This window comes from Sporothrix brasiliensis (assembly GCF_000820605.1).
Source record: "Sporothrix brasiliensis 5110 chromosome Unknown Cont17, whole genome shotgun sequence".
Lineage (NCBI taxonomy): Eukaryota > Fungi > Ascomycota > Sordariomycetes > Ophiostomatales > Ophiostomataceae > Sporothrix > Sporothrix brasiliensis.
This window is the reverse complement of record NW_024467136.1, coordinates 4,325,544-4,353,446: the sequence shown is the minus strand read 5'-3', so window position 1 is coordinate 4,353,446 and position 27,903 is coordinate 4,325,544. Positions and strand designations below refer to the sequence as shown.

Here is a 27,903-nt window from a genome sequence, read left to right as displayed (position 1 = left end):
TATACCGAGTACGTTATTTTACGTTAAAAAACTTAGTAACGGTATCGTATATTTAAAAGAATCCGGTCCGGTAAAGGTTTTATATAAGTATATTACGTTAAATATAAAGTGGATATTTTATACGGTCGGAATATCGAGTCGGTATACTTACTTCTTAATACGTTTAAAGATTTAAAAAGGTCCGATACGTTATTAATTAAATTTTAACTTTAATCTTTTAATAAGTAGTAATTATAATATAAGTAAATAAAAACTTTATTATCGACTACGTATTTTATTAAACGGTGTTTTTTATTATATCGAAACTTAATTTACGTATTTACGATATTAATAAGATTTATAATATCCTTTTAATAAATATAACGTTAAATCGTTATTATTTTAATAATCCGTTTATTCGTTTTTATAAACGTTATTAAATTAATAAAGTTAAACGGACGGAAATTAAATACGAACTCGTTTAACGAGTAACTAATAACCGATAACTTTATATTATTTAATTAAAATTATAATACCGGAATAATATTTACTTATAAAGTATCGGGACTTTTAATATAATAAAACTATAAAACGATCTCGATAGTTTAATTCTTCCTTTCGAATAATCCGTCGGTTTAAACGTAATATACCGTAAATATAAGTAATATTATACGTAAACGACGAAATATCTCGTATTATACGTTTAAAATAAATTTTAAGTCTTTATCGTTAATAATTCGTTTTAAAATACTTTAATTTACGTATAAAAATACGTTAAAAAGTTAAGTGGTTTAGTTTATAATTATATAATACGTATTTTTAAGTATTAAAAACGTTTTTTTAAAAACGTTATAAAAAATAGTGTATAAGTTATTTAATATATCGTAACCTTATACGTATTATAAAGTATAAATTACTAATACCTTTAGTATAACGACGATAAAGTTTATATTTATAGTATAGTATAGTAATTCCGGTGATTAAATCGAGTAAAACGACTTAACGGGTTTTAAACGTAATATTTAGTTTATTTAATATATATAATAATATTTAATATACTTCCGGATCTTCCTTCGTTTTTTTCGTATAAAGAAACCGTTTAACTACGTTTTTATACGTTTTTAATTAAAGTAATAAAAATTATTATATACTAACTTTAAAATTTAACGTTTTAATACCGTAAGAATATAAAGTTCGGGGTTATTATATACGTCGTAGTAATATAATAACCCGTTTTATAAATCTTATAAAAAACCGTAAATATTAATTTATAAATCTTTAATAAAGTTTTTTAAAACGGTCTTTATATTAAAAAGGATTTATTTAATAATACGGAAGTTAAAGTCGGTGTTATATACTTTTAAAAGGTTATAACGAAAGGTCGTATCGTATATAGTTACGGATTCGTCGTTAATTAACGATATTATATAATACTAGTCTTATAAGTAAGTTTTAATATATAAAAGTAGTACGAGTAACGGGGTTTACGTAATTCGTAACGTATTATATACTTCGTTATTTATTAATTAAAACGTAATAAGTGATCTTAATACGTTATATCTTTAAAAATATCGTTATCTTTTAACGGATCCTTTTAAACTTACGTTAAAAACCGTAAAAGGGTATCGGGGATTATATTTAGTTTATTAAAGATATATAAGATTTATAAACGAAATTAAAATATTTAATTAATTATTAATACTAGTTTAAGGTTTACTTTATTTAAGTTTAACGTTTTTAATAAGGTATATATAATAATATTTTTAATTAACGTATAATCCGTTAAAACTACTATAAGGTTTTTATTAAACTAGACTATCTTTTATATTTTAATAAATACTTAAGTAATATTAACGACTTTAAACTCGGATACTTCGTATACTTTCTCGTAAAATAAAAAGACGTGTAAAAGAAAAGTAAAAGAACGTATCCTTTTTTAAAGAATATCTTTACTAAGTATCGATATACCGTTTTAAGACCCGAATAATTAAAAAAAGAATATATCGAACCTTTTTTTATACGAATTTATTTAATAAAAAAGGTATATTAAAACGTTATAATAAAATAAATGTATTTATTAATATAACGTATATTAAAAGGACTCGAAAGATTCGAGTAACTTCGACGTAAGTTCGAAGGTTAATCGTTTAATAATAACCTTTTGTTTATTTTAGTTAAGTCGGTTTTCGAGACCGTAATACTTAGTACTTTATTTCGTTAATACGGTTTTAAGATTTTATAAAGGTTTTACTTTAACGTCGAACTATATAATATTAATATGTAAAAATTCTATTAATTTTAAGTAATAAAATAAGTCCGTTAATAAGGTCGGGAAAGTTATATTAAAAAATACTTTAATACGGTCGTTTATATAAGTAATACCTTTTTTATTAATTATATAACTTAAAAGACGTATAAAAGTAAAAACGAAAAAGGTTTTCTTTACGGATACGTAAAAACGGTTAATTATAAAGAGTTTAAATACGGTCTTTAAATATTAAAGATAATCGTTAACGTTATCGTTAAAAACGATAATATCGTTAATATAAGTTTTTATAAAGTCGTATATAAGTTTTAAAAAACGGTTTATAAAACGTTATATAAAGGCCGGGGTATTTCGTAAACTTATTAAAACTACGTTAAAGTATTTAAGTCCTTTTTTATTAATAACGGTAAAGTGTTAACGGTAGTTTAAGTATACCGGTAATTAATAAAAGAATATTATTATATTATATATTAAGTAAAGTTTTTTACTTATTACGGTTTATATTATATTATTTTAATTAAATAATAAGTAAACGTTAAAAATAGTAATTTTATTTAATAAATATAAGTTAACTACGATATGGTTTTTACGTATATTATTAACTATCCTTTAAACTATGAATATAAAGTAAGTAATAAAAACGTCGTTACGTAAGTATTTTATTTTACCGGTTTTTACTATTTATTATAAAAAACGTCGACTATAACGACGTCTTTAAAGTTTAAAGGATAAAACTTAATATTTCGTTATTAGTTTTACTAGTTATTTATAAGGTCGATTCGTATTTTATATTTATTTAATATAAATATAATACTTCGATTACGGAATATTTCCCGGTATTATAAAACGAGTATTTAATATTTAACTTTTATAATAAGGTTTATTACGTAAATAAAAACACCGTTTTAAGTTTTTATAATTAACGTAAACCGTAGTATTTTTAACCCGTATAATAATACTAATCGATTTACGTAGTCTTATAAAAGAAACGTTATATTATCGGTCTTGTAATTACGAGGAGTAGTTAAACCGTCTTTAAAGTTATTATAAGTTCAACCCGTACCTTTTAAAAACGAGAAAAAGGTATAGTTTAACGACGACGAACGTAATACTTTATAGTATTCGGTTACGAGTGTATCCGTATCTTCGTTAAATTTTATATTTTATTATTCCCGAATTTAATATACGGTATCGACGTATAATTAGTAGTATCCCGTATTTATTATATTTTAATTATTAAACGTTTTAATATAACCGAGTATTATATTTTAATTTATTAAAACGGGTCGGTCGGTATAATTATAAAATAAAAACTCGTAATTATACGAGTGTAAAAGGAACGTATTAAAAGTATATATTTAAAAGACGGTAAACTAGTATTCGATAACGGGTAATAAAAGATTATTTTTACTATTTAAAAGAAGGTCGTTATAATTAATTAAAATATTATATACGGTATATATAATAAACTATAAGTTAGTATTCGTTCGTACTTTATATATTACGTATTATTATAGTCCGTAACGTTCGATACGTCCGTATAACCGTATATTACGGAGTCTTTTATAATAGATCGTCGTAGTTTAAACGTTTATAATAACGTTAAAGTCGTTTAATACTTTATTATTAATAAAAAGGTTTAAACTTAGTTTATTAACTACGTTAGTTTAAATAATAACGTAATTTAAAACTTTTATATAATTAATAGTATTAAAAAGGTAAATATTAAATATTATTTTTTAATAGATTTTTATATCGTTATTAATAGTAATAACTATATTATTATACTTTATATAACGAATATTTATAGTATTTTTTATAAGTTATATACCGACGACGAGGTAGTTTAATACGTCCGTATCGACGTATATTTCGTATTTAAAGTTATTCGTCGAGAAGTATACGAGGACTATAAGTAAAGTATACTCGTCGGACTTCAATAACTTTTTATTAAATAATAACGAGACGTTAATAATATCGTCGTTTAAAATTTCCGTAAAAAGGTATAAAAAGTCCGTAACGTTTAAAAGTATTATATTTTTAAAGGTTACGGTTTTAAGTTAAAGTTTTATTAATACTTTAACGTTATACTTTAATTAATATAAACGTAAGTCGATATATATACGAAGGATTACGACTAATTTTACTATCCTTTTATAAATAATATATATTAAGGTTAATTAAAGTGTTACGTTAAATTAAGTATATATTACTATTTATAACGTTTTAAGTGTTAAAAGGTTACCGTAAAAGGTATTATAATAGTATAACCGTAAAACGGATTTTTAACTCGTTTATTTTAAAGTAAAGTTATTTATATCGTTATTTATTTAAAATAACTGTTTTAAGGTATAATATATAAATACGGTTATATTTATATTAGTAGTGGAAAAGATATAAAAGACGAAGTGAAAACCTTTTTAAACGAAGGTAGTTATACGGTTTATAAATACGGGATCGTTATTATAATAACGTTTATATAACGGTGAATTATTTTAAGTAAATTTAACGAAATAGTATATAAATATATTATTTTTAAAAAAAAGTGTTATAGTTATAAAATACTAACTCGTAACTTTAATAGTCTTTATTTAAAGACTTATCCCGTTAATTATAGTTATAACCGTAATTATTATCGTTTTAAAAGTCTCCTTTTAAATATACGTTTATACGACCGTAAAACTTATTTACGTTATAATAACGGTATAGTTTATAACCGTCTTTCGAGTCGTCTCGTTTATTTTTATCGTCGTTACACCGAAATTCTTTATTTTAACCGTAGTTACGTTATTAAGACTAAGATCGGTAATCGTTAACGTTATTTTTAAAACGGTTACGACTTCGGTCGTAAAAAGGCTTATTATATTATTTATCTCCGTTAAAATAAAAGTAACGGTCGTTAAAACGATCGTTTTAAACTAGATTAATATTAAACGTAACGTTAGTTTCCGGTTAAGTGTAATTAATAATAATAAACGATACGACTTATTTAATTTACTTATACGGTATCGATAAAAAAAAGACGATACTTAAAGAAAAAGTACGGGTTTAATACTATATAATAACGATTAAAAATTATTTTATTTTAATAGTCGGGTAGTAATATACCGTAAAGTAGTTCGTTAATAAATAATTAAAGTTTATAATATAATTAATTATATAACGTATTTATAACGGTCTCGTTATTTTAATAGTTTACGAAACGGTTATATTATATTATAAACGTAACCTTAAGTTTAAATGTTTTTACGGACTAAAAGTTATCGAAAGTGATTATATGACGTTATAATTATTATATAATATTAATAGGTTTAATATAAAACTTATTTTTAAAGAGAGGCTTTTTCTAAAGTAAACTAATAGTTATTTAATACTTTATTTATATTAATAAACTTCGGTATTATTCGTATACTTTACTACTAAAACGGGTTTATAAGTCTTTAACGATAGTTACGTTAATACGGTTAAAAGGATTATATATTTTTTAGTTTTTTATATTTTAAAGGAAGTTATTTATAAAACCGGTCGTATTTACGTTGTTTTAAAAAACGGTAGTATAATTAAAAACGGAGATAAAAAGTAGAATAGTTTTAATATTTTATTTATTATTAATACGAATACTTATATTCTTTTACTTATTATATTTTTTTATACGGTTAATCGTAACGGTTTATTTAATTTATTCTTTAAATAAAGAGTAATATTACTTAACCTTAAAGTCTTTCGTATAACGTTAAGTAAAAGAAATCGTTTTTTATATTAACGTTAAAAGTTATTAAACCTTCGTAAAACGGTGACCGTCGGATACCGTAGTTTAAACTTATTTAAATAAGTATACGTTAAGGTTCGTAAAAGTTCGGTAATTCGTCCACGTTAATAACCCGTCGTTTTACTTCGAAATACGTAAACTTATATCTTCGTATCTCGTTTTTAACTAACGTTATACGACGAGTAGTTAATAGTATAATAATATATTATAAGTATAACGTTTAAAGACGGTTTAACTAGTTTTAAAACCTTTATTAAGGTAAACTTTTAAGATTCGAACGATAACTATTATTATTAAAGAGTTCGTCTTTTTCCTCGTATAAAAAACCCGTTACTTAGTTTAAAAAGACGGATATTATCGGTAAACTTATTAACGTTAAAAAAGTAAGTAATAAAGTTAAAAAAGTTATTACTTTACGAGTCGTTATAATTATTAAAGTAAACCGGTGTTTCGTAATAAAAGTTAAAGGTTAAAAACTAACGGACTAATTTTAAAAACGGTTTTTTATTACACGTATAAAACCTTTAAAAGTTAATTATTACTATATACGTTCGTTTAAAGGTGGGTCCGACGTATACTTAATTTTTAAAATAATTAAAAGGTTTATTAAATCGGTTAACTCCGTTTTTTTATACTTTTTTAAAGTTTTAATAGTATTTACGGTTAAAAGTACCGTAAAAGGATTATCGTCCTCGTCTTTGTTATTAAGTAACTAATTTATAATAATTATAATAAAAGTTAAAGGTTACGAAATATCTTTATAAAAGGTAGTATTATTTTATAATATAATTATAATAGTTTCGTCGATTAAAAGTTATTAAAGTTAAAAAGTTAATTAATAATAAAAAATACTATCGTTTTTCGTATTTTCGTTACTCGTCGTAATTAATACCGAATACTTTATATTAGTAGTAAAATACCGGTTTATAAACTCGTCGAAGGTTTTAAATACGTTTAAAATATTTTAAAAACGGTTCGACGATAACTCGTCGTTTTTAAATCCTGTTACGACGTTAATTAAGTTATTTTTTAAAACGTCGTCGTCGTTTAAAGGTCGTATCGAGTATTTTTTACGGGTTATTTCGTTATATTTAAAGTTATTTATTACTTTTTTCGTATTACGAAACCGTAAAACGATAAGTAAAGGTTTTATTAATAAAAAAAATTAACGAGAGTTTAACCGTTTATAAAAGTTTATCGTAAAATACGTCGATAAAAGTGTACTTAACGTTTTTATTACGTTTTAATAAAAAGTTACGGATTATTTATCGTATTTCGAGTAAAAAAGGTTTTACGTAACCCTTGAGTAAACTTAATAATCGGGGTTACTTAAAAATAAAAAGTTACTATTAAATATTACGTTTAAACGTAGTACGTTATTAACTTCGAGATATTAAATAACGGAATAAAAAGTAAAGTCTTATATATATTACGATTTAAAATACCTTATAATAGTATAAGTCTTAAATAATAGTATAATATAATATATAATAAATGATTATTAATTTTATAAACTATTTATATAAATTTAAGGTCGGAGAAAAGGTTTAATATAACCGTTATATAACTTAATTAAACGGTACGTAACTTAACGTAATACTAGACTCCCGTAAAAGGAGTTTATACGTAATAATATTATTAACTTTAAGATATTAAATAATAAAATAAAAAGTAAAGTTTTATATATATTACGATTTAAAATACTTTATAATAGTATAAGTCTTAAATAATAGTATAATATAATATATGATAAATGATTGTTGATTTTATAAACTATTTATATAAACTTAAGGTCGGAGAAAAGGTTTAATATAACCGTTATATGACTTAGTTAAACGGTACGTGACTTAGCGTAATACTAGACTCCCGTAAAGGGAGTCTACGCGTAATAATATTACCTTTTCCTTTTACCGGAAACTTTAATTCGAATATTAATCCGTCGTTTTTAAAAATTATAATCGATAAAAAAGTTTAAAAAGAATTTTTTTTAATAAGTTTAAAAAAGGTAAATAACCGGAAAAGGGTTAAATTAAATATTTTAACCTTAAACCACTTAAAAATTAAAAGTTTCGAAGGTTTATTTAATAAATCTCGATAAACTCGGTAATAAAAATACGAAAAAGAATCGATAAATTAATAAATTATTATACGGAATTAGTTGTATATTACAAGGATTAAATTCCAATCTTTGTTCTTCGAAGAAAGAGTGAAAAAATGATTCTTATATTCTATAGTAAGTGAAAGGTTACGTTATAGACTATATGTATTAATCGGGGTCGAGGGTACGTCACGTTTAATAGGTGAAAAAGGGTAAAAAACACTTAACGGTATTATAAATAATGTTATAATACTATAAATAGTACCGTTTTATAAAGAAAATTTAAGGCTTTTTATAATAAATAAACCTAATTTAAACACGAAAACGTAACTAAAAAATACGACTAAAAAGTATAAAGGTTAAAAATAGACCAAATAAACCGGACCTATAAAAACGGACTATAAAACCCCCCTTTAACGAATTAAATCGATTTTACGTTAAAAACTAACGAAAAAGTAGAGTAAAAAAACGATTCTAACGAATAAAAGAGCTTAAATAGGCGAAAAACTAGGGGCCGTTAACGTGACGAACCAATCAGGCTACAACAATCTGCAAAGTCTCCAAACAGCCAATGAACGGAGCGGATTCAAAAAAAGCGGGCCTAAACGGACCAATAGGAGGCGGCTCTCAAAACTTCTTCATGGTACCTTAAGATACCCTCAGAACGCCACAACAGGGCAGTGCCAGTGTGCCGCAGCGGTTCCCAGTACGCCGGTAAAGCAACCAGGGCTTTTTGCTCAGTTGGGCCAGGCCTTTCCGTAAGCGCCAACGACTGTTCGAGCCGCCTGGAATATTTGTAAACTAGAGGACAGAAATTGGCAATTCTGATCAAGTCATCAAGGACCGCTATAGGCTTCTTATCAGGCCTAAAATACAAATCACATACAATACAAAATTACAAATACGTCGTACAATATATGAAAAATACAAATACATGAATACAAATCACAACGCTCCGTGACCCCCCAAGTTCTGGTAAATGTAGGCTCTCCAAATGACATCATTGTTCACTCACCCAGTCCGGTCGTCCGTTCCGGCAAACTTGACGCTCTTGCGCCGTTCACGTTCGCGTGGTTCAATGGGCGGAGGATAGTTGGCACCGCTGCCGCCGCTTCCGGCCAAGACGGAGCTGCGGCCGGGGCTTGAGCTGAGGATTGTGCGGCCAGAAGCTGCGTCGCTGGAGCGACTGCCTCCACCGCCCGGCCCTCGCAGCGACTCCCGCACCATGTCGACTGCCCGACTTTGGCCGACTTCGTGGCCGTCCGCGCGGACCCGGGCCGAGTCGGGTGTGGGAGCATCGTCTGGCTCCCTGTCGGTTTGGGACGTACTGCTGCCAGCCACCGCCGACGGCAGTAGGTGTGCCGCCCGCGACGCCACCTCGTCGCTCCGCTGCGCCATTGTCTCGGTCCGCCACTGGCCGGGGAGACATGCATGGCCGCACCCGTCGAGCGGGCAGCAGCCGTCTGAAAACTCGGCACCCGTGCCGGCGTCGGGGAACGGTGGGAACGACCCGAGACGGGGGCTACCGACCGGTGCATCCTGCGCGTGCCACTCTTCGAGACACGACAAGTGACCGCCGTGGCTGCAGCCGACACAGTACCACCACGTAGAAAGCGCGCCGCCGGAGGACGTCCTGCTCTTGTCGCCGCTGCTGTTGTCGCGCCTGAGGTTGTCCACTGCCGCCACGTCGCGGTGGCCGCACACCGCACAGGGCGCCATGACGGTCTTGCAGCGGTCGCACCGCCACAGCGACTCGGTTCCGCTGCCGCTGCCGGGGCTGTTGTGGTCGACTTCGCGGGGCTTCTTGCAGGTGACGCAAATGTACGAGGCCGAGACATTCTTTTTGGCGGGGGCCACGATCGACGCAAAGTCGGCATGGACGCCCCATTTGGACAGCTCAATGTTGTTCGTCGGAGCACCCGTCGCTGACGGCCAGCCTTGAACGCATAGGTTGCGCAGCAGGGCGGCCTCCAAAAAGAGCTTCATGCCCATGAGCCGGGTGTGGTGCTGGTGCAGAATGGCACGCGCCTGCAGGGGATCGATGACGTCGTCGGGCACGAGCGGCCCGAGCAGCAAGACCATGGCGGACGCGTGCAGCGGAGACGTGCGCACTTCAAAGGCCAGCGCGCGCTCGACAATGACGTAGGGGTTGAGCGCAGCGTTGCGATCAAAACCACTGGCCTTGCCGTCCTTGGTGGGGAAGGGGAACGGAGGGTCGTGCGGCCAGGGGAGGTAGTCGCGGTCGGTGAGGCGGTCGGTGTCAACATCAATATCCCCTTTATCCTCATCGCTCTCGCCGTCCTCACCGTCCCCACCGTGCTCGCCTGCGTATGCCATGGGGAGAAGTTCGGACGTGGCGACGCTCATATTGTCTTGCCGCGACGAGGCGCTGCGCCGCAGGGTCGGCCGCTTGCTGGTGAACGAATTTGTCGGCTGTTTCGGGTGAACCTGTGGGACCAGGAGCGAGTTGCTGCTGCTCTCCGTATCTTGCGAATTGGTGCGGTAGTATGTATCTCGCGTGACACCGGGCGTGGAGAGCGTCGGGTTGGACCCGCTGCCGCCAAACTCCATCGACAGCAGCGCCCTGTTCAGTCGCAACAGTCGCGATGACGAGGCAGCCGACGACGCCAGCACGTCCTTGTCTTTGTCGTGTCTCGGCTTCTCGGCGTGTCGGCCGCGGGAACGGCTCAACGACTCGTCGGCCAGCGCGTTGCCATCGCTACGTCCGCTGCGTACACTGCGTTCACTGCCGTTCTGTTGGTCATGGCCACTAGCACTAGGACCACTGCGGCCACGGGCCTCAGAGGCGGTGGTGGTCGTCGTGGCCAGACTGCTGCCGCCAGCACCCATGAGGTCCCTCTCGTCGAGTGCCGGCCCCGAAGCCTGCGAAATCTCAAAGATGCGGCCGCCTGCACTGTCGGTCGAGTCTTGTCGGTGAAAGTCGGGCAGCCGCACGGGTGAGCGCTCTGTCAGCGACATGATGGATGGGCGACTCGTGGGCGGCGGCCGCGCCGTGGCGCCGGGTACGTCGATGGCGCTGGTCATGGCCTCTGTATCGTAGAAATCGTAGCCCTCCATGCTCGATATGTGTGACACTTCGCTGTCGTGGCTGGTCTCCGAGACGGGCATGGAGTCTAGGTGTCGCCGGCGTGGCTGGTTGGTGAGGTAGTCCTGGTAGCGCGCGGGCGGTAGATTGAAGCTCTCAATGTCGGATGGCAGCCCGTTGCTCGCACTGTCGTAGCTGCTGGCGCCGTTGCCGTCGGCAGCGGATGCGGATTCCGATCGATGGTCGGTGCCTGGCTGATAGAGATTGCCGCCACCCCGGTACGCCTGGCCGGACACTGGCCGCGCCAAGGGCGTCGGCATGTTGGAGGTGCTCTCAATCTCTTCGGCGAGAAGCGAGCGGACAGGCAGAGTGCGGCTGTTGCTGGCCGTCGGCACGAGCGTCGACGTGCCATGGTCGTCGGAGGACGAGAGGGACTCGAGTGTGCTGCCAGAAGGGTCACCCGAGGGGAGCCGCTCGCCACGAACCTTGGTTTTGTCCGTGTTGTCACTGCTGTTGTGGTGGTGGTGGTGGTGTTGACGGTGCGTTTCTGACGACCTAGTCGTGTGGTAAGTGGCTCCCTCGAGCCGCCGCTCTTTGTGGTACTGCGCGCGTTTCCGGAAGAGCAGGTCCATGGCAAACGCAATGATGCGCCAGACCTGCGCCAGGCGGAAGTGGCTAACGTTCTCGGCAGCGCGCGCGTATGTGTCGAGAATGGACGCTACGCGGTCGGGCAGTGGGACAACCGTGCCATGACGCACGTAGGCGGGCAGTCGCTCTTCCAGCGTCTCCAAGTAGATTTTGGCGAGGTAGCCGTAGGCGTCCTTGCGCGCGGCCGAGGGGATGTGGCCAATGGCCATAATCTGCTGCGGCCGGAACGCACCAGTGGCACGCAGCGAGTCTTCGAGTGAGACGGTCAGGCTGTTGTTGCCGGTGCTTGTTTTGCTGTTATTATTGCTGTTGCTGCCGCTGCTACCCTCTCGACCGCTGTTGTGGCTATTGTTGCTGTTGGCGGACCCAGGGTGACCCGACGACGGCGGAGTCGAGCCCAGATGGTGGACGGAGCTGGCACGCCGCTTGCGGCCCAGGTTGCGGCGGCGGGGCATGAGGAAACCACGCACGACATCGTCCTCGGAGTCGCTGCGGCTGATGCTGAGAGCAGGTGCGGGCGAGGTCGGGTCGGAGCCGTGCGAGGACGACACAGCCGCCGCCGCCGCCGCCGCAGCCGTGGCCGACGGCAAGTCCTTGTGCACCGACGCGAGCACGCGCGGTCGCGACGGCAGCGGTCGCTCATCGAGAAACGTCAGCACGTCGCCGGTGGACGAGAACGCGAGCGTAGAGACGGCCGTGCGGTCGATGACGCGCGGCGCAAAGGCCATGTCGTTCTGGCAAAACAGGCCGTCCTCGCCGGCGGTCCACAGGAACTCCTGGTCCTTCCACAGCAAGGCCGACGGCGAGCACTCGAAGCGCTCGACAGTCTTGTAGGGAATGGTCGGACGGGCCAGGTCCCAGACGTGCGCGGCATTGATGCCCGGCCGTTTGGGGCCGCTGACATTGTAGGACACGGCGACCTGGGCGGCCCGCAGCCCCTGGCACGTAGCCGACCACTGGCCGGGACGCCACGCAGCAGCAGCAACAGATGCCGGGGTATGCAGCGTCCATTTGGGCTTCTGCCGCTTGTCGGCCGCGTTGGAAAAGTCCCAGACATGGCACGCCTTGTCGACGCCGCCGGTCAGCAGATGCTCGCCGTCCGGGTGCCACGACAGCGACGAGCAGGCCTTTTCGTGCGCGGTGATGCGCAGGACGGGCGCCGTTGGCTTGCGAATGTCCCACTTCATGACGGCGCCCTGCTCGGTGCAGCAGGCGAAGTAGAAGCCTTGCTTGGGCGACCACTGCACGGCGCGCACATCGGCGTTGCACTTGAAGGCCTGCATGGGACGAAACGTGGGGCCGAGACGGGACGCCACAATGGCCCGCGTGTCGAAGCAGCGCACCATGCCGTCCTGGCTGCCGGACAGCAGGTATGCGTCCTTGTAGGGGTTGATGTCGAGGGCGTTGATCTGCCGCGAGTCCTCTTGCGTCTGGACAAAGGAAATGCTGCCGCCGGCGTTTGCGCTGCTGCCCCCCAGCTGCGACAGATCGTACTGGAAGATCTTTCCGCGCAGACAGGCGGTGAAGATGTGCGTGTCGTTGCGGCCCGTGCCCCATTTGACATCGCGGATGGACAGCTGCTCGGCAACCGACGCCGTCGCATTGGCCCGCGGGGACGCCTGCGCCGTGATCAGCGTGCGCAGATCAAACGATTCGCGGATGGAGATGTTGCTGTCGATGCCGTCGCCGCGCTCGATGCGCACCGTCTTCAGAACATGGCGGCCGGCCAGCACGGCGGCACGGCCGTCAGGTGATTTGTCCAGCGCCGCAATCGGCACGCCTACCTGGAACGCGGCCTCCTGGGGCCCGCTGGGGCGATAGAGCAGCGGCACGGGTGATGTCAACGGTCGGTCACGAAGGTGGCTGTGCTGGTTATGTTGCGATCGCATGTGCTCGTCATCGTGGTGTGCCGCATTCGACGTTAGGTTCGAGTTCGAGTTCGAGTTTGAATTCGAGTTCGCAGTGCCGTCATGGTGCTGCTGCGACAGGCCCGCCGGCTTGCTGAGGAGCTTGCGCATAGTCGCGGCGTCGGTCGGTGTACTGCAGTGGCCACGAGGGGACCATGGCGTGCGCTATGTGTCGGCCATACGTAGCGGCGGTAATGGTGGATGGTAGATGGTTGAAATAGAGGTGATGACCAATTGGTGTCGCGATAGCTGCGAGGCTGCGAAGCTTACCTTTAGTGAATCAGTCGCCAGTTAGCGCGGTTCTGAGCACTGTTTGATTACTGTGCATTTAGTGCGCTTAGTTGCATATCGATTTTCGGAGCCCAAATTTACAGCATCAACAGCCCTTCAGCGCTTGCAGCTCTCATGACTCTCCAACACACACAACTCACGACTCTCGGCGGGGCTGCCAAACGATGCCCGCCGTGCTCCTCTTGCTGCTGGGCCTATTCATTGTCGTCGCCGCTTCGTCTATGCGCCGGCTTGTGACCGGAGCCCTCGCCAGCATTCCCGGGCCCCGATTTGCTGCCCTTTCTCGCGTCTGGTACGCATACCAAGTGCGCAACGGCCGGTTGCTGCAGCTGGCGAAGACGCTGCACAAGAAATATGGCCCGGTCGTGCGCGTGGCCCCGAACGAGGTGTGGTTCGACTCGCAAGAGGCTTTTCGGGTGATATACAGTGAGTTCCCTAAAGTATGCAATATTGTTGAACGACCGCTAAAATAAATAGACCCTAGCCATGGCTTTGACAAGTCTGACTTTTACCGTACGTGCGACACCCTGTCCGGCCCTTTTAGAACGCAAACTGACTTGCCCAGTATCTACCGTCTTATTCCACCCCGAGATGGACTGGCGGAAGCCGTCCGAGCTCAACTTTCCCGACACCTTGGACCTGCTGTCGGAGCGCGACATGAAGCGCTACCGCCAGCAACGACGCCTCATCGGCCCTGTCTATCACGAGACCAACGTGGCCAAGTTTGGCTCGGCCGTGGACGCCGTGCTGGACAGAGCAGTTGCCGAGCTACGGTCGTTGAACGGCGCCGAAGTCGACCTCAAAGAGTGGATGCACATTGTGGCCGTCGAATGCTTGGGCGCCGTTGTCCTGGGCTGGTCGCCCAAGTTCCTGCAAGCACACTCAGACTTTGGGTCGAGCAGTGCTAGCTACTATAACTGGCGCCGCAAGAGCGTGTTTGGCCTGTTCCCTGGATTCGTTGTCGCCGAGTTTCTGTGTGGCGGCCGCGGCTGGGTGATTCGGCCGTTTGCAGCCGTCTGGCGCCTGGGCTATGAGACGCGGGCCGGGTTCCGCAACTTCTTCACGGGCCTAGGCCAGCGTGTTGCCGCAAGGGTGCGGAAAGCAAAGCGAGCCGCGGCGGAGGCGGCAGAGAAGGCGGAAAAGGCGGAAAAGGAGGGAAAGGTGGCCGGTCAGTCTTCTCCGACACCCAAAGCAGCTAACCGCGACCTTATGGCCGACCTCATCGACCTGCACCGCACGAAGCCCGATTTCAACGACACTTACCTCCGCCGCATGGCCATTACAAACTTTGGCGCGGGCCACGAGACCATGTGCTCGGCATTGACCGCGGCCGTGGCCATGATTGGCTCGCACCCGGACGCGTTCCAGACCGTGGCCGACGAGGTGCGCGCGCTCAAGGGGAACAATAAGACTGTCTGTTCTGCGCGCGATGCCATGGCCAAAGTGCCCTTTACTGCAGCCAGCATCAAAGAGGCACAGCGGCTCCATCCGGCAATTGGCATGTCGCTGTCGCGCGTGGTCCCCGACGGTCCGCCGGTCGAGCTGCACGGGCATGTCTTGCCGCCGGGTACCATTGTGGGATGCAGCCCTCCTGCACTGCACCGCAACCGCGAGGTCTTTGGACAGGATGCCGACGAGTTTCGGCCTGGTCGATGGCTTGACGCGCAAAGGAAGGAAGAATTGGATCCCTTGCAACGACGGCTGATGGAGCGCATAAACTTGACATGGGGCGGCGGTGCACGCACGTGTCCAGGGCGCTACCTGGCCGAGCTGGTCGTATACAAGGCCGTCGTGGCTCTCGTGCGGAACTTTGACATTGAAGCGACAATGCCGGCAGACGAGGATATCCGGTACTACTTTTTGGCCATGCTGAATGGTGCGAGGGCACGATTCCATGTCAGGGAAGCGGGGACCAGGCGAAGAAAAGACAGCTCGAATACCGCGTAAATCAAACAAAAATAATAACCCAGAAATAAGTAGCAGTCACTTTTTTCGACAGAGTCGTGGTATCCTTGTCCAAGGGGAGCACAACTGACGATGTAGATGGCAGTAGTCGGCTCTTGTCGCTTATCTCTGTCTCGCTCGGGCCCACAGCGCCGTCTGCAGCGCCGATTACACTAAGACTAAGACGGGCCTCTCCATAACAGTCACAGCCTCAACTTCAACGCGATCCTTTTTCTTATTCTCTCGACGTCAACATAAACATTATCCACACACCCACCCTTCAGCATGTCCACGAATCCTCCACCGAACCCCCGCGTCGGCGTTGCGGCCATTGTCAAGAACCGCAACGGCCAATTTGTCCTCGGTCGTCGCAAGGGTGCACACGGCGCCGGAAAATGGCAGTTCCCAGGCGGCCACCTCGAGTTTGGCGAGGATCCATCCGCCTGTGCCCAGCGCGAAGCTCTGGAGGAGACTGGGCTGGCGGTGACACCACTTGGCATCCTGTCCGTGACCAACGACATCTTTACTGCCGACATCAAGCACTACATTACAATTTTCGTGCTGTGTCTACGAGTTGACGACTCAAAGGAGCCGGAGGTGAGCCAGGCTTCTCCATGTACTATTCCCACTGCTGAACGTCCCGCTGACGGTACAGAACCTCGAACCGCACAAATGTGAGGGCTGGTACTGGAAGGACTGGTCGTTTGTGGCGGAGCTGGCGCAAAGAGGCCCGGACGCGCCCGACGGTGTCTTCTTACCCATTGTCAACATGGTCAAGCAGCTGGGCAATCCGCCGTGGGTTTCGCTGGATGCAAATGAGTCGTGCAGGTAAAACAACGAACCGGTTAAACGAAGAAACGCTGTGTCTATGTATATGTAGTGCTGGATATCATAAAAATGCCTAACGACCTGAAATACAATAATAGAATCTACAATTCCCTTGTCGCTGTCCGCTGCCTACTTCCTGTAGTAAATCTTCTTGAACTGAAAGTGCAGCTGCAAAATGCCCTTCTCAAACACGCTCCGGAAGCCGCGCTCCCGCTTGGCGCTGTAGTCCCATTCCCGGTCGACGATGCGGAACGCAATGTCCTCGTATGGCGGGCCCGCCGAGAACCGGATCAGACACGTGTCCTCCTCTCCCGCGGGCGCAAAGGACTCGCCCTTGCGCCGCCCGCCTTCGCGCGTAATGTGGTACGTCGGTGCCTTGGTCTTGTCGATGAGCTCCGGGTAGAAAATGTTGAACTTGTAGCCCTGCACGACCTTGGGCGGCGGGTTGTCGTGGTCGTAGTGCGTCTGGTTGTACTTGTTCCACTCGTAGCCCATCTGCACGCGGTTGAAGTAGCGCGGCTTGCGCGGCCGGTACTTGTCCGACCACTTGGGTGCCGACGCCGTGGGCACGACCTCTTCGGCCGCAAAGATCTCCTCGTTCTCGCTGACGCCGCGTGCGACCTCGCGCTCGTACAGGGCCCGCGTGGCCTGTGAGAAGTCTTCGCTGGCGACCGCCGAGAAGCGTTCGGTGCCGGGAGGCGGGGCGTCCCCACCAGAAGCGGCGGTTGTCGTCTTGGTCACGGCAGTGGACGGCTCGCCGTCGTCGCTGTCCTTCTCTTCGATTCCGGCCTTGTCGTCGTCTGCGCCACCCCCCGCCGCTGCCCGTGCTGCTGCCGCCTCTTTCCGCAGCGCCAGCCGCTTCGCCCGCGACGCATCGTTGACCACCGCCAACTCGGCCTTGGCCTTCCACACGTGCAGCCGCTTCAGCATCTGCTCCCAGTGGTCCGTCTCCAGCGTCTCGTCCGACCGCAGCTTCGCCTCAATCTTCTTCTCCATCTCTTCGAGCTGCGCCAGCGTCTTGGTGTGCAGAATCTTGTCCACGTCCGTCAGCACGACGTCGGACGCCTGCCGCTGCAGTTGCTGCGCGCCGTGTCGCCGCTCCCGCCGCTCGTCGCGCGCCGCCCGCACCAGCACCAGCACCGCCTGCCAGTACCGGCGGTTCGCCCGCCGCTTTTCGAGCGTGCGGAACGACTTGACGTCCGCCTCCAGCTCGTCGAGGGCGGCGTCGTCGGCCGATGCAATCACGGCGTCAGGCAGCGGATACTCAATGTCGGCGTCCGTGTCCTTGTCGTCAAACGTGTCGTGGTCCTCGTCGACGAAGCGCAGGTTGAACGCCAGCAGGTCGATTGGCTTGGCCCGCCGCTCGCGCACGCGAATGTCGGCCTTGCTCTTGGACTGCTTGAGCACAAACGAGTCTTCTTGCGCGACGAAGCGCTCCGAGAGCTGCTCTTCCGTCATGTACTGTCCGCCGCCACGCGCGTCGCTAGGACCGCTGCCGTTGTTTCGAGATTCACTCGGTCGAGACCGTGAATCGCGCGAGTTGCCGTGATACGGCTGTCTCGAGTTGGAGCCGGAGCTGTAGCCTGAGCCTGAATGCGACGGGCCAGGGGCGTAAGGCTTCACGATGCGAGTGCGGTTGTCGCGTCGGGGACCCGTGGGGTCGCGTCGTTCGGGAGACCGCCGGCTTCTACCGCCGGCAATCATTGCTGCCCGCCCAGGATCCATTGTCGTCCGCCGTAATAATGTTGTCGAGATGTTCTTTAGTGGTATTGACAAAAGAGAATGGCAAAATGGTGGCCATGACTGCAGGCCACAGCCGATAACATACAGCGCTTGTTTAGCGCCTGAGAAGAATTTGGAGGTCATAATCGGCTAACTGCATGGATTACGTCAGCAGTAGCAAAAGACCTGTTGTGTTGCACGTTTTCATGGTGCTTTAAGTACAATATTGGTAATTTTAAGAGAAGAAATCTAGTATGTTGTGGTTTGTTTCTTTCTTCTTGTTTTTCTTCGCTTTTGGTCTATATGTATGTCACATTTTGCGTTTACAATGTCAAGCCGAAGATAATATACGTCGTGCTAGAACGATTTAATAGATCTCAGTGTAGGGAATCGAACACATCACGTAAAGCTTCAATTTGAAAATAAACAGATAAGACGTCGAGATTTTGAGATATATCCCAGACTACGAGTGTATATGTTCTATATCTTTACGCTTCATCAACCTCGACCTTGCTAGAGCTAATAGCTCACAATCACGTCCGTCGCATTGCTTCGTCGGGGGTTTTCACCTCGCGTAAAACAATCTTCCTTTGGCTTCGGCATTTAAAGCTTAACTCCCTTAATAACGGCGCTTATTTGCAACGTCGTCTCCTCTAATGACTCGTCTCGATATTCTTTTGTTATTTGGTGTATATTTCTGCGCACTAACCTTGCCAGTTTCTGGTTTGATAGCACTTTCGACACCTCCAATGCCTTGTCGACCGACATCTGTGCTTTTTTTGCGCGCTCTTTTGCGGCACGTGTGACTTGGCTTGACTGACGTGACAAGCTCCCCGCCCACATACCGCAAGTAATGGCTCCGAAACGGCACGCGAATTAGCCGAGCGACACCTTCGAGCGGGCGTGCCCCGCACGGGCATGCATGCTTTGGACAAGCGGCTTGCCAGATGATACCAGAATGTAACTGAAAACGGGGGTACCATACAAAATACCTATGTGCGGATGACAAATGTGCCGTTCTCGGACCTTGATCCTGTATAAAGGTTAAGGCTCCCATGTTTAGTCGAGCTGAAAGTCCTTTTGTTTGCTTAAATTTTGGAACTCCGGCTTCATTTGTGTCTTGTCGTTTTCTGAGCACACGTTCCAACAACCTATTAACCTACTGAACAATCTCCATCATGTCGACCGCTGTCGAGAAGCTGACTGCCTCAGTCGAGGCCACCAAGGTCGACTATAAGGTGAGCATGCTTTTGCAATAACAAACCATCATAGTTCCACGAACACAGATCAGAGACTGACCGAGTTCCTTTCCCTCTCGTAGCGCCTCGGAAAGAGCGGTCTCCGCATTTCGGTGCCGGTCCTCGGCGCCATGTCGATTGGCACTCCCGACTGGGCACCGTGGGTGCTCGGCGAAGAGGATTCGCTGCCCATTTTGAAGGCGGCATACGACCGCGGCCTCAACACGTGGGACACGGCCAACGTGTACAGCAACGGCGAGTCGGAGCGTGTGATTGCCAAAGCATTGAAGACGTACGACATTCCCCGGCGCAAGGTGCTCCTCTTCACCAAGCTCCACGGCACGGTCGCCGAGGACGTCGGGATTCGCACCGTGTTCCACGGCGACGCGATCAAGAAGAGCAAGGACTATGTGAACCAGGGCGGCCTGTCGCGGGCCGCCATCTTCCACCAGGTCGAGGCGTCGCTCAAGCGGCTGGAGACGGACTACATCGACCTGCTGCAGATCCACCGCTTCGACCCCAACACGCCCGGCGAGGAGACCATGGAGGCGCTGCACGATCTGGTGAAGAGCGGCAAAGTGCGGTACATTGGCGCGTCGTCGATGTGGACGTACCAGTTCGCGGGCCTGCAGCACATTGCCGAGTTGCACGGCTGGACCAAGTTCGTGTCCATGCAGAACCACTACTCGCTGCTGTACCGCGAGGAGGAGCGCGAGATGAACCGGTACTGCACCGAGACGGGGGTCGGCCTGATTCCCTGGGCGCCCCTGGCGCGCGGCCACTTGGCACGGCCTCTCGCGCAGTACGGCCAGACGACGCGGTCGAACGGCGAGGCGGCCACTCGGGACGGCCTGAGCGACGCCGAGAAAGCCATTGTGACGCGCGTGCAGGAAATTGCCGACAAGCGCGGGTGGACCATGTCACAGGTGGCACTTGCGTGGATCAACAAGCGCGTGTCGAGCCCCATTGTGGGCCTGAGCAGCATCGCACGGCTGGAGGAGGCCACGCAGCTGCAGGGCAAGGAGCTGATCGAGGAGGAAGAAAAGTATCTTGAGGAGCCCTACAAGCCGGTGGCCATCCAGGGGCATTCCTAGATGACGGAAACAAGCAGCTAGCGAGACTGAAGCGATGGTTAAATTTTATAAAGAAATTTGGCGCCTATATCTTTATACATAACTCCAAACGTGACGCGGCACACAATGCGGTCAAGGAATGGGTGTAAGGGTGATGTCTTTCAAGATACCATGTTGTGTCGACGATACAACTGGGTTGGTTGCGAGAAGATAAAATTTGTTCTCGGCAAAGCTTAACGAAATAGACAAGCGTCCATGGAAAGGCAGCATGACTTAACGATGTTGATGTTGACGGACCATTGGCCATTTGATGACGATAAGATGGCTTGTAAGAGAGAGGGCCGGACTTTTGCAACAACTGAAAAGTCCGGGCGAATTGTCCGTTCGAGCAATTTGATGATTGGCTGAGAGGGTACCATTGCCGCCCCACTGGACCTCGCTGGACTCCGCTGGAGATTACGGAATTTAGTGATGTTGTCATTCGGCCGACTGTGCCTAGTGTTGGCTGTATTGAGTAAATTGGACAGCTGTGGCGGACATGTCCAGGGGTCCTTCGGCTTCTAACCGGCGCTGTCATCCAAGTCGAGAAAGCCGTCAGGCTACAGCGGTTCGAGAAGATAGGCTTTTGACAAGGGCGCGTCACGACCTGGCGGCGATTTCATGATTCACTCTTCCAAGTCACCGTTGTGTCGTCGTCGACTTGCCTCTGAATCCCCGTGGACGGCATGTATAAAAGCGTCAGAGTCTGTCTTTGATCCCAAGCAAGAGAACAACAGACAGACTCACCTTCATCACCTCTCTAGTCTTGTCTCTTCACTCTCCTAGCCCCGCTTTCCTTGTCAGCCTCGTTCTGACAGGTACACACATACACACACTTCGTCTCACGCACGGGTGCACCGCCTGCAGCCTTGCTTACAACCGCATTTCGCGCCATTGGCCGTCACTTCTCAGCCTCGTGCCGTGCTTACAGCCACATCCACCATGACTGTCTCCCAAACTATCCGTGTCGGTGTCATCTCTGGCTCCACGCGTGTCGTCCGTGCCGGCCCTCAGATCGCTGCCTGGGTTCGCCAAATCATCGAAACAGACCTCAAACAAACACCTGCGCCGGGCGGCGTCGCCCTGGAGTTTGAGACCATTGATCTCGGCGCCATGGGCCTCCCGCTTCTGGACGAGCCGGGTATCCCCGCCCATATCGGCACCGCCGACGGCTACACCCACGAGCACACCCGCGCCTGGTCGCGCCAGGTCGCAGCCTTGGACGGCTTTGTTTTTGTCACGGCGCAGCACAACTGGGGCATCCCCGCGGGCCTCAAGAATGCGATTGACTATCTGTACAACGAGTGGCGGGGGAAGCCGTTTATGGTGGTGACGTACGGCGGCCACGGCGGCGTCCATGCGGCGGCGGCGCTGCAGCTGGTGCTCGGCGGCGGCCTCAAGATGCTGGCCCTGAAGGAAACCGTGAACCTGACGTACCCGGGCAAGGACGTGTTTGATAAGTGCACCCGGGGCCAGCCGCTGGGCCTTCCGCCGGCCGGCACGGCAACGATCTGGCAGGATCGACAGGAGGACATTGCCAAGACATGGCGCGAGTTGGCAGCCACGTTGGCGAAAAAGGCCGAGAAGGCTACGTGAAGGACGGACGGGTGCTCATTCTCTCATATTGTCAGCGATTCGGGAGCAGCTTGTATCCGTGGATAATAGAAGAATAACAGGAGCAGGCGAGAGCGATCAGACAAGATAGTAATATGTACCACTATATGCTTCTACCATCAGATATAATCAGAATCGTCAATGCTAGTAGGATGGCCGTCCAATTCGTCTGATCGGCCGTCGGGCGGACCAACTTGGAGAAATCTTATTGGCCAACATTTACGGGTAGACCGAAATGTTAGTAATATTTGACGAGACATAGAGTTGGAGTGGGTGTAGGTGGTTTGTAATTTTTGTGCTGACTGGTGGCGGCTTTTCCGCCGCTACGGCGGCGGAAGTTGAGTGAGGGCTTTGCCAGCCGTTTCACTACAGCCCTTGGCTTGTCCGCACTCGTCCGCACTTACATCCGTTGACAAGAGAATGTCTTTATGATTCTGGCTCGTTTTGACATTGTTTATCCTTTGCTTTGTGATTTATAATTCTTGGCGTTTTCGTTCGCTCGATTTATTGTAGAGGAATCTGTATGGAAACAGGTAGAGGATGCAGCTCAATTCGCTTGGAAATCAATGTACATATCATGAGAGACGTAGCAGAAGAATGGCAGAAAATGACTGTGCAACAGGACGAAAGGACGAATCGTCCGAGCCACTGCATATATAAGACGGAGATGTCGTCGTCGTCCAGCAGGTTCTAGTCATATCAGCAACAAGCACAAACTGAATGCGAAGACACACCTCAGAAAACTCAACTCGAAAACAAAACAACTCACATTTTATCACCATGCCTCGCCTTAATGGAAAGACCGCTGTCATCACGGGCGGTGCCACCGGCATCGGGTTTGCCACCGCCCAACGCTTCGTCGAAGAGGGTGCCTTTGTCTACATCTTTAGTCGCCGCCAGGATGTGCTCGACAAGGCCGTCAGCGCGCTGGGGTCTCAGGCGCGTGGTGTTCAGGGCTCCGTCGCCAAACTGGACGACCTCGACCGCCTCTACGCCACCATCAAGAAGGAGCGCGGCAAGCTCGACATCGTCGTGGCCAACGCCGGCACCGGCGGTCCACTCAAGCTGGGCGAGATCACCGTCGAGCACTGCGACGACACACTGGAGACGAACATCAAGGGCACTCTGTTCACTGTCCAGAAGGCCCTGCCGCTCCTGGGCAAGGGCAGTTCCATCATTCTGACCGGATCCAGCGCGGGCACCACCGGATCGCCCAACTTCAGTCTCTACTCCGCCAGCAAGGCTGCCGTGCGCAATTTTGCGCGGACCTGGGCCGAGGATCTGATCGGCACGGGCATCCGCGTCAACGTGGTGTCGCCCGGACCCACGGCCACCGATCTGGCCAAGGCTGCTCTGGGCGAGGGGGGCCAAAAGGTCTTTGCGGACCAGAATCCACTGCGGCGCATGGCCGAGACGTCCGAGATTGCCGCCGCGGTGGCCTTTTTGGCGTCGGACGACAGCAGTTTCATGACGGCCAGTGAGGTGGCCGTGGACGGTGGACTGGCGCAGATTTAAATTGGGCGTTGGCGAATTGGTGGACCTGGGGATACATGTTGGACCGCAGAGTAGAGCCTGTGTTGTGAGGTGTGGTGATACGGTTGGGAACATGTAGCTCAGTCAAGATGATCATAAATACACGACCGGGAGAAATGTGTCATCTGCACAAAATTAGACGCTTCATTTCAGTCCATAAATGCTTATTTCCCACCGACGCCACACTCAAAATGATGACGTCGACCGGCGCACTCTACCTGCTGTGTCTTCAAATCCTCACATGTCTTCATATTGGGCACATTCGAAACCCTTCCCTCTAATCGAAATGCACATAGGCCCGTATCCTACTCCTTAGCAGCGGGCGCCTTCCAGGCCTCTTCAAACTGCGCAGCGCCCTCGACCACCGGCACCCAGCCAGGCTTGCGCGACGTAAACGTCTCGCTGGCCGGCTGGAACTCGGCAAAGGCATTGTCGTCCATGACGCCCGCCTTGACCACGACAACACCGGCAAACGAGGCCGACTCGGTCCACAGCGTCGAGCTGCACTTGTTGCAGAACTTGCGCTCGACCGGGTTGCCGCTGCCGCCGGTGGCAATGTACGTCGTGGGCTCGCCGGCGACAACCTTGAAGTTGGTCCGGGGCACGACCCAATTGAGGCTGTAAGTCGACGACGTGGTCTTGTGGCAATTGCGGCAGTGGCAAAGGGCCTGAAGGGATGGAAGAAGGAGGGGGAGAGGGGAAATAAATCAGTTCATGTCCTGCAACACTACGACCGCCTACCCCAACTCACCACATGCGCAGGACCGCCCTGCACCTCGATTTGGATCGCGCCGCAGGAGCAGCTGCCCTTGTAAGTCTTGTCGGCCATTGAGATGTTGTCGGTGGAAAAAAGTGCAGAAACGCAAAGTGAATCAGCGTTTGTCGTGAAGTGCGGCCAGCGAGACACTTATGCACGGCCGGAAACGAAAGTTGGTCCTCTTATCGCCGCTGCTTACTGGCAAAGCGGGACAAAACGGGCCGACCGACGCAGGAGAGGGGAACCCACGTGGATCCAGACAGCCCCGGAATAGGATGCCGTAGCGGGTGTGGGCAGAATACCACGGATGACAACCATAACACGCAGAACGGGCGCCGGTAGAGTAGAGCGTCGGGGACATCCGATCTGGAGTCTGCTCTGTGGATCCAACAACAAGGCGCAGCGGTGATTATGAAAATGCTGTTCCTTGCTGTGGCAGAAAATACGCAACATGAATGTGAAGTCCATAAGCCAAAAGGTGTAATTGAAATCGTTTTCCAAATACTGTCGTCGTCTCACGTTCCTGTGCGCAGATTTGTCACACAGGCTTTGATTTACTTGCTTGATTATCTCGTGAGCCGGACCAAAGGCCGTCCCACAACGTTGCGCCATCTGTCGTCGCCATCGTTCTGCAACGTCAAAACCCTCCCGTTTGTAGCCAGATAGGAAGCTCGATCTTGTTTTGATTTTGTAGTAGATAAGACCAAATCTTAAGTAAGATCCTCGGTGGCGAGGGTGTATTGTCAGTCCCGCGTTGCGCTTCGTATTGGTGAGAACTTGCCTTCTCGGTGCAACTGCGACCGATCTTCTGTCTCCCAGAATTCCAAGTACGAGCTGTACCAACTGGAGTAGTCTGAAATCAGGCTCTTGGCCCGGCGCTCGACTTTCTCCGGCGGACAGGGCTCGGCGAATTCCAGGTCTAAAAAGACGAGCCGCCCACCGCGCTGGTCGCTGCTGCCCTCGTTTTGTACGACGAGATTGTTTGGTTGTAAGTCGTCGTAGGAGACGCCCTGGTGGAGCATTTCGGCGTGTGCAGCACCTAGACGCCGCTTAAACTCGTCTAGGGAGATGGGCATTGTTTGGCGATCGGCTACCTCACCCTCGACGACGGATAAGACAATGGCCCGTTTCTGTTGTCCGTCGTCCTCGCGGAACGATGCCTCGCCGTAGAATCGGGGTATAGTGCGCCCCTGGATGGCCTGCAGCTGTTTGTACATGGCGATCTCGTTGTCAAAGAGCTCTGTGCGGCACAGGGTCGGGCGGGATAGCTTTTTTAAGACGACGCGCGGCGGCAGAAACGCGCCTGGCCAGCAGCGCTTCACGAGAGCCTGAAGGGGTGCGGGCAGCCAGGCCGCACAGCGCCTCACAAGGCCGTTCCAAGCACGCGGTCGAATCGTGAGGCGGAGGACGTGTGGATACAAGTCGTGGAATAAGTTCGCATCGGCGTGGATCCAGCTGCGGCCGAGCCGGAACTTGTGGCGTGTTAGTACTCTGCCGAGAAAAGTGGCGAGACTAGGGTGTGTCGCGTCGCGTACCTGGACTATGCGTGGATACTCGAGCGGCTCTTCTTGGTCAGAGTCGCGGTGCCTCCGATCGTACCCCATTTTGGATGCGGCAACAATGTCTAGGGCATTGAATAGTTGTCGTAATTGAGGTTGGTCTCGTTGAGGCCTGTGCATTGCGCCGTCCGCAGAAAAACAAGGATCGAGTCGAGACAAACACGTGACTTTAGGCATCAACGTGAGGCTTACCTACAAGTTCTATCTGCTTTACGTTTAATAATTCCATTGTTAGGCAGAGAGACAATTGCTTACACGGCTTATTCTGGAATCTTGACAACAATTCGCCCCGTGACGTTGTCCGTGCGGAGCTGCTCAATGATGGCCGGCGTTTCGGCAAAGTCCCGGACCTCGATCGCGGGTGTGACTTTGCCACTGGCCGCCAGCTCGAGAAGCTCCTCCATCCGCTGCTCTGTGTCCACAGCAACACCCGTGACCGTCAACGACCGTGCCGAACACAGGGACGCCGACACGGGAAGGGTAAAGTCGTTGTGTGGCAGGCCGATGCTGACAATGATGCCCATGTTGCGGACCAGCCGCGGAGCTGTGCGGAACGCGTCTTCGGAGCCCGAGACGACCAGGACAGCGTGGGCGCCCTCGCCGCCGGTGATGTCATGGACGGCCTTCTCGATGTCGTCGTCAGGCTGCTTGTAGTCGAGGAAGTGGTGTGCGCCCGAGTCCAGACTCAGCGTGCGTTTAGCATTGCCACTGTCGATGGCAATGACATTGTACCTTCCGGCGCGTTTTGATGACGCGAGCTGCACGCCGAGATGGCCCAGACCGCCACCCGCACCCGAAATGACGACCCAGATACCGCCTTTGTCGTCCTCTCCGCCGCTGGTCGACGCCACGTGGGTGTCCACTTTGGCGAGGCCGCCCATCATGGTGAGACCGGCACACAGGAGCGGCGAGACAACCTCACTGGCAAGACCGGCGGGGATGCGCGTGGTGACATACCGCGCATCGGCAACGACGTACTGCTGGAGCGTGCCGGGGACGTGCTTGCCGGTGTTGCGTTGCCGCGGGCAGTTGTTGGGGAACCCGCGGCGGCAGACCGAGCAGGGCCGCTGCGGTGGGTTGCCGCAGGCGCTGTAGAGCCATTTGACGCCGACGCGTCTGCCAAGGAGGGACTTTCCGCAGTCGTCGCCGGCCTTGACAACAGTGCCGATCCCCTCGTGGCCGACGATGGAGTTGTAGACGCCCCAGGCGAGTAGGGCACGGACTTCCGAGCGGCTGTTGGGAGTTAGGAGTCTTGCCAAGATACGATTTCTGTTTGCTTGCGTATACACCTACCACAGACCGGAATACTCGAGCTTCACGAGAATCTCGTCTGGGCCGGGCTCGGAAACGGGAACGTCGTCTTTGATGACGATAATGCCCTTGGGACCCGGGTTCTCAATCACGGCCGCCTGTTGTGTTTTGGGTATCTGGAAGGCCATGGTGGAAGTTGGATCCTCTCAGAAGATGGGGTTTCTCGATCGTTGGTACAATAAAAGGGTGACAAAACACATGAGGTCGATGTGTTGAGAATGAGAAAGACGTGCACATCATTAGAAATCTAGCGTGTTAGTCGTGCGGGGAGTGGGGCCATT

General features: G+C 47.7%; 10 protein-coding genes across 10 annotated transcripts; 5 read left to right on the top strand and 5 right to left on the bottom strand.

Annotated features, from left to right (window-relative positions):
• Positions 1–9,123: 9,123 nt before the first annotated feature.
• On the bottom strand, positions 9,124–13,824 carry SPBR_02185 (uncharacterized protein; the record flags this gene model as incomplete). The annotated part of the gene is made up of 1 exon (XM_040760488.1): positions 9,124–13,824. The coding sequence occupies one exon, from the start codon at positions 13,822–13,824 to the stop codon at positions 9,124–9,126; it is 4,701 nt and encodes a 1,566-aa protein (XP_040621241.1).
• A 344-nt stretch (positions 13,825–14,168) lies between these two features.
• SPBR_02609 (benzoate 4-monooxygenase cytochrome p450) lies at positions 14,169–15,951 on the top strand (the record flags this gene model as incomplete). Its single annotated transcript, XM_040760912.1, has 3 exons — positions 14,169–14,430; positions 14,482–14,517; positions 14,570–15,951. The coding sequence occupies 3 exons, from the start codon at positions 14,169–14,171 to the stop codon at positions 15,949–15,951; spliced, it is 1,680 nt and encodes a 559-aa protein (XP_040621240.1).
• A 282-nt stretch (positions 15,952–16,233) lies between these two features.
• Positions 16,234–16,780, top strand: SPBR_03287 (uncharacterized protein; the record flags this gene model as incomplete). Its single annotated transcript, XM_040761590.1, has 2 exons — positions 16,234–16,545; positions 16,604–16,780. The coding sequence occupies 2 exons, from the start codon at positions 16,234–16,236 to the stop codon at positions 16,778–16,780; spliced, it is 489 nt and encodes a 162-aa protein (XP_040621239.1).
• Positions 16,781–16,905: 125 nt separating this feature from the next.
• Positions 16,906–18,501, bottom strand: SPBR_02709 (uncharacterized protein; the record flags this gene model as incomplete). The annotated part of the gene is made up of 1 exon (XM_040761012.1): positions 16,906–18,501. The coding sequence occupies one exon, from the start codon at positions 18,499–18,501 to the stop codon at positions 16,906–16,908; it is 1,596 nt and encodes a 531-aa protein (XP_040621238.1).
• Positions 18,502–19,676: 1,175 nt separating this feature from the next.
• Positions 19,677–20,830, top strand: SPBR_02946 (aldo-keto reductase; the record flags this gene model as incomplete). Its single annotated transcript, XM_040761249.1, has 2 exons — positions 19,677–19,736; positions 19,820–20,830. The coding sequence occupies 2 exons, from the start codon at positions 19,677–19,679 to the stop codon at positions 20,828–20,830; spliced, it is 1,071 nt and encodes a 356-aa protein (XP_040621237.1).
• A 960-nt stretch (positions 20,831–21,790) lies between these two features.
• Positions 21,791–22,444, top strand: SPBR_03249 (NADPH-dependent FMN reductase; the record flags this gene model as incomplete). Its single annotated transcript, XM_040761552.1, has 1 exon — positions 21,791–22,444. The coding sequence occupies one exon, from the start codon at positions 21,791–21,793 to the stop codon at positions 22,442–22,444; it is 654 nt and encodes a 217-aa protein (XP_040621236.1).
• Positions 22,445–23,242: 798 nt separating this feature from the next.
• Positions 23,243–23,977, top strand: SPBR_03206 (short-chain dehydrogenase/reductase SDR; the record flags this gene model as incomplete). The annotated part of the gene is made up of 1 exon (XM_040761509.1): positions 23,243–23,977. The coding sequence occupies one exon, from the start codon at positions 23,243–23,245 to the stop codon at positions 23,975–23,977; it is 735 nt and encodes a 244-aa protein (XP_040621235.1).
• A 323-nt stretch (positions 23,978–24,300) lies between these two features.
• Positions 24,301–24,824, bottom strand: SPBR_03299 (uncharacterized protein; the record flags this gene model as incomplete). Its single annotated transcript, XM_040761602.1, has 2 exons — positions 24,301–24,663; positions 24,747–24,824. 2 exons carry the CDS (start codon positions 24,822–24,824, stop codon positions 24,301–24,303), a joined length of 441 nt encoding a protein of 146 aa, XP_040621234.1.
• Positions 24,825–25,495: 671 nt separating this feature from the next.
• On the bottom strand, positions 25,496–26,356 carry SPBR_03137 (uncharacterized protein; the record flags this gene model as incomplete). Its single annotated transcript, XM_040761440.1, has 1 exon — positions 25,496–26,356. The coding sequence occupies one exon, from the start codon at positions 26,354–26,356 to the stop codon at positions 25,496–25,498; it is 861 nt and encodes a 286-aa protein (XP_040621233.1).
• A 215-nt stretch (positions 26,357–26,571) lies between these two features.
• Positions 26,572–27,750, bottom strand: SPBR_02932 (uncharacterized protein; the record flags this gene model as incomplete). The annotated part of the gene is made up of 2 exons (XM_040761235.1): positions 26,572–27,533; positions 27,612–27,750. 2 exons carry the CDS (start codon positions 27,748–27,750, stop codon positions 26,572–26,574), a joined length of 1,101 nt encoding a protein of 366 aa, XP_040621232.1.
• Between the last annotated feature and the right edge of the window lie 153 nt (positions 27,751–27,903).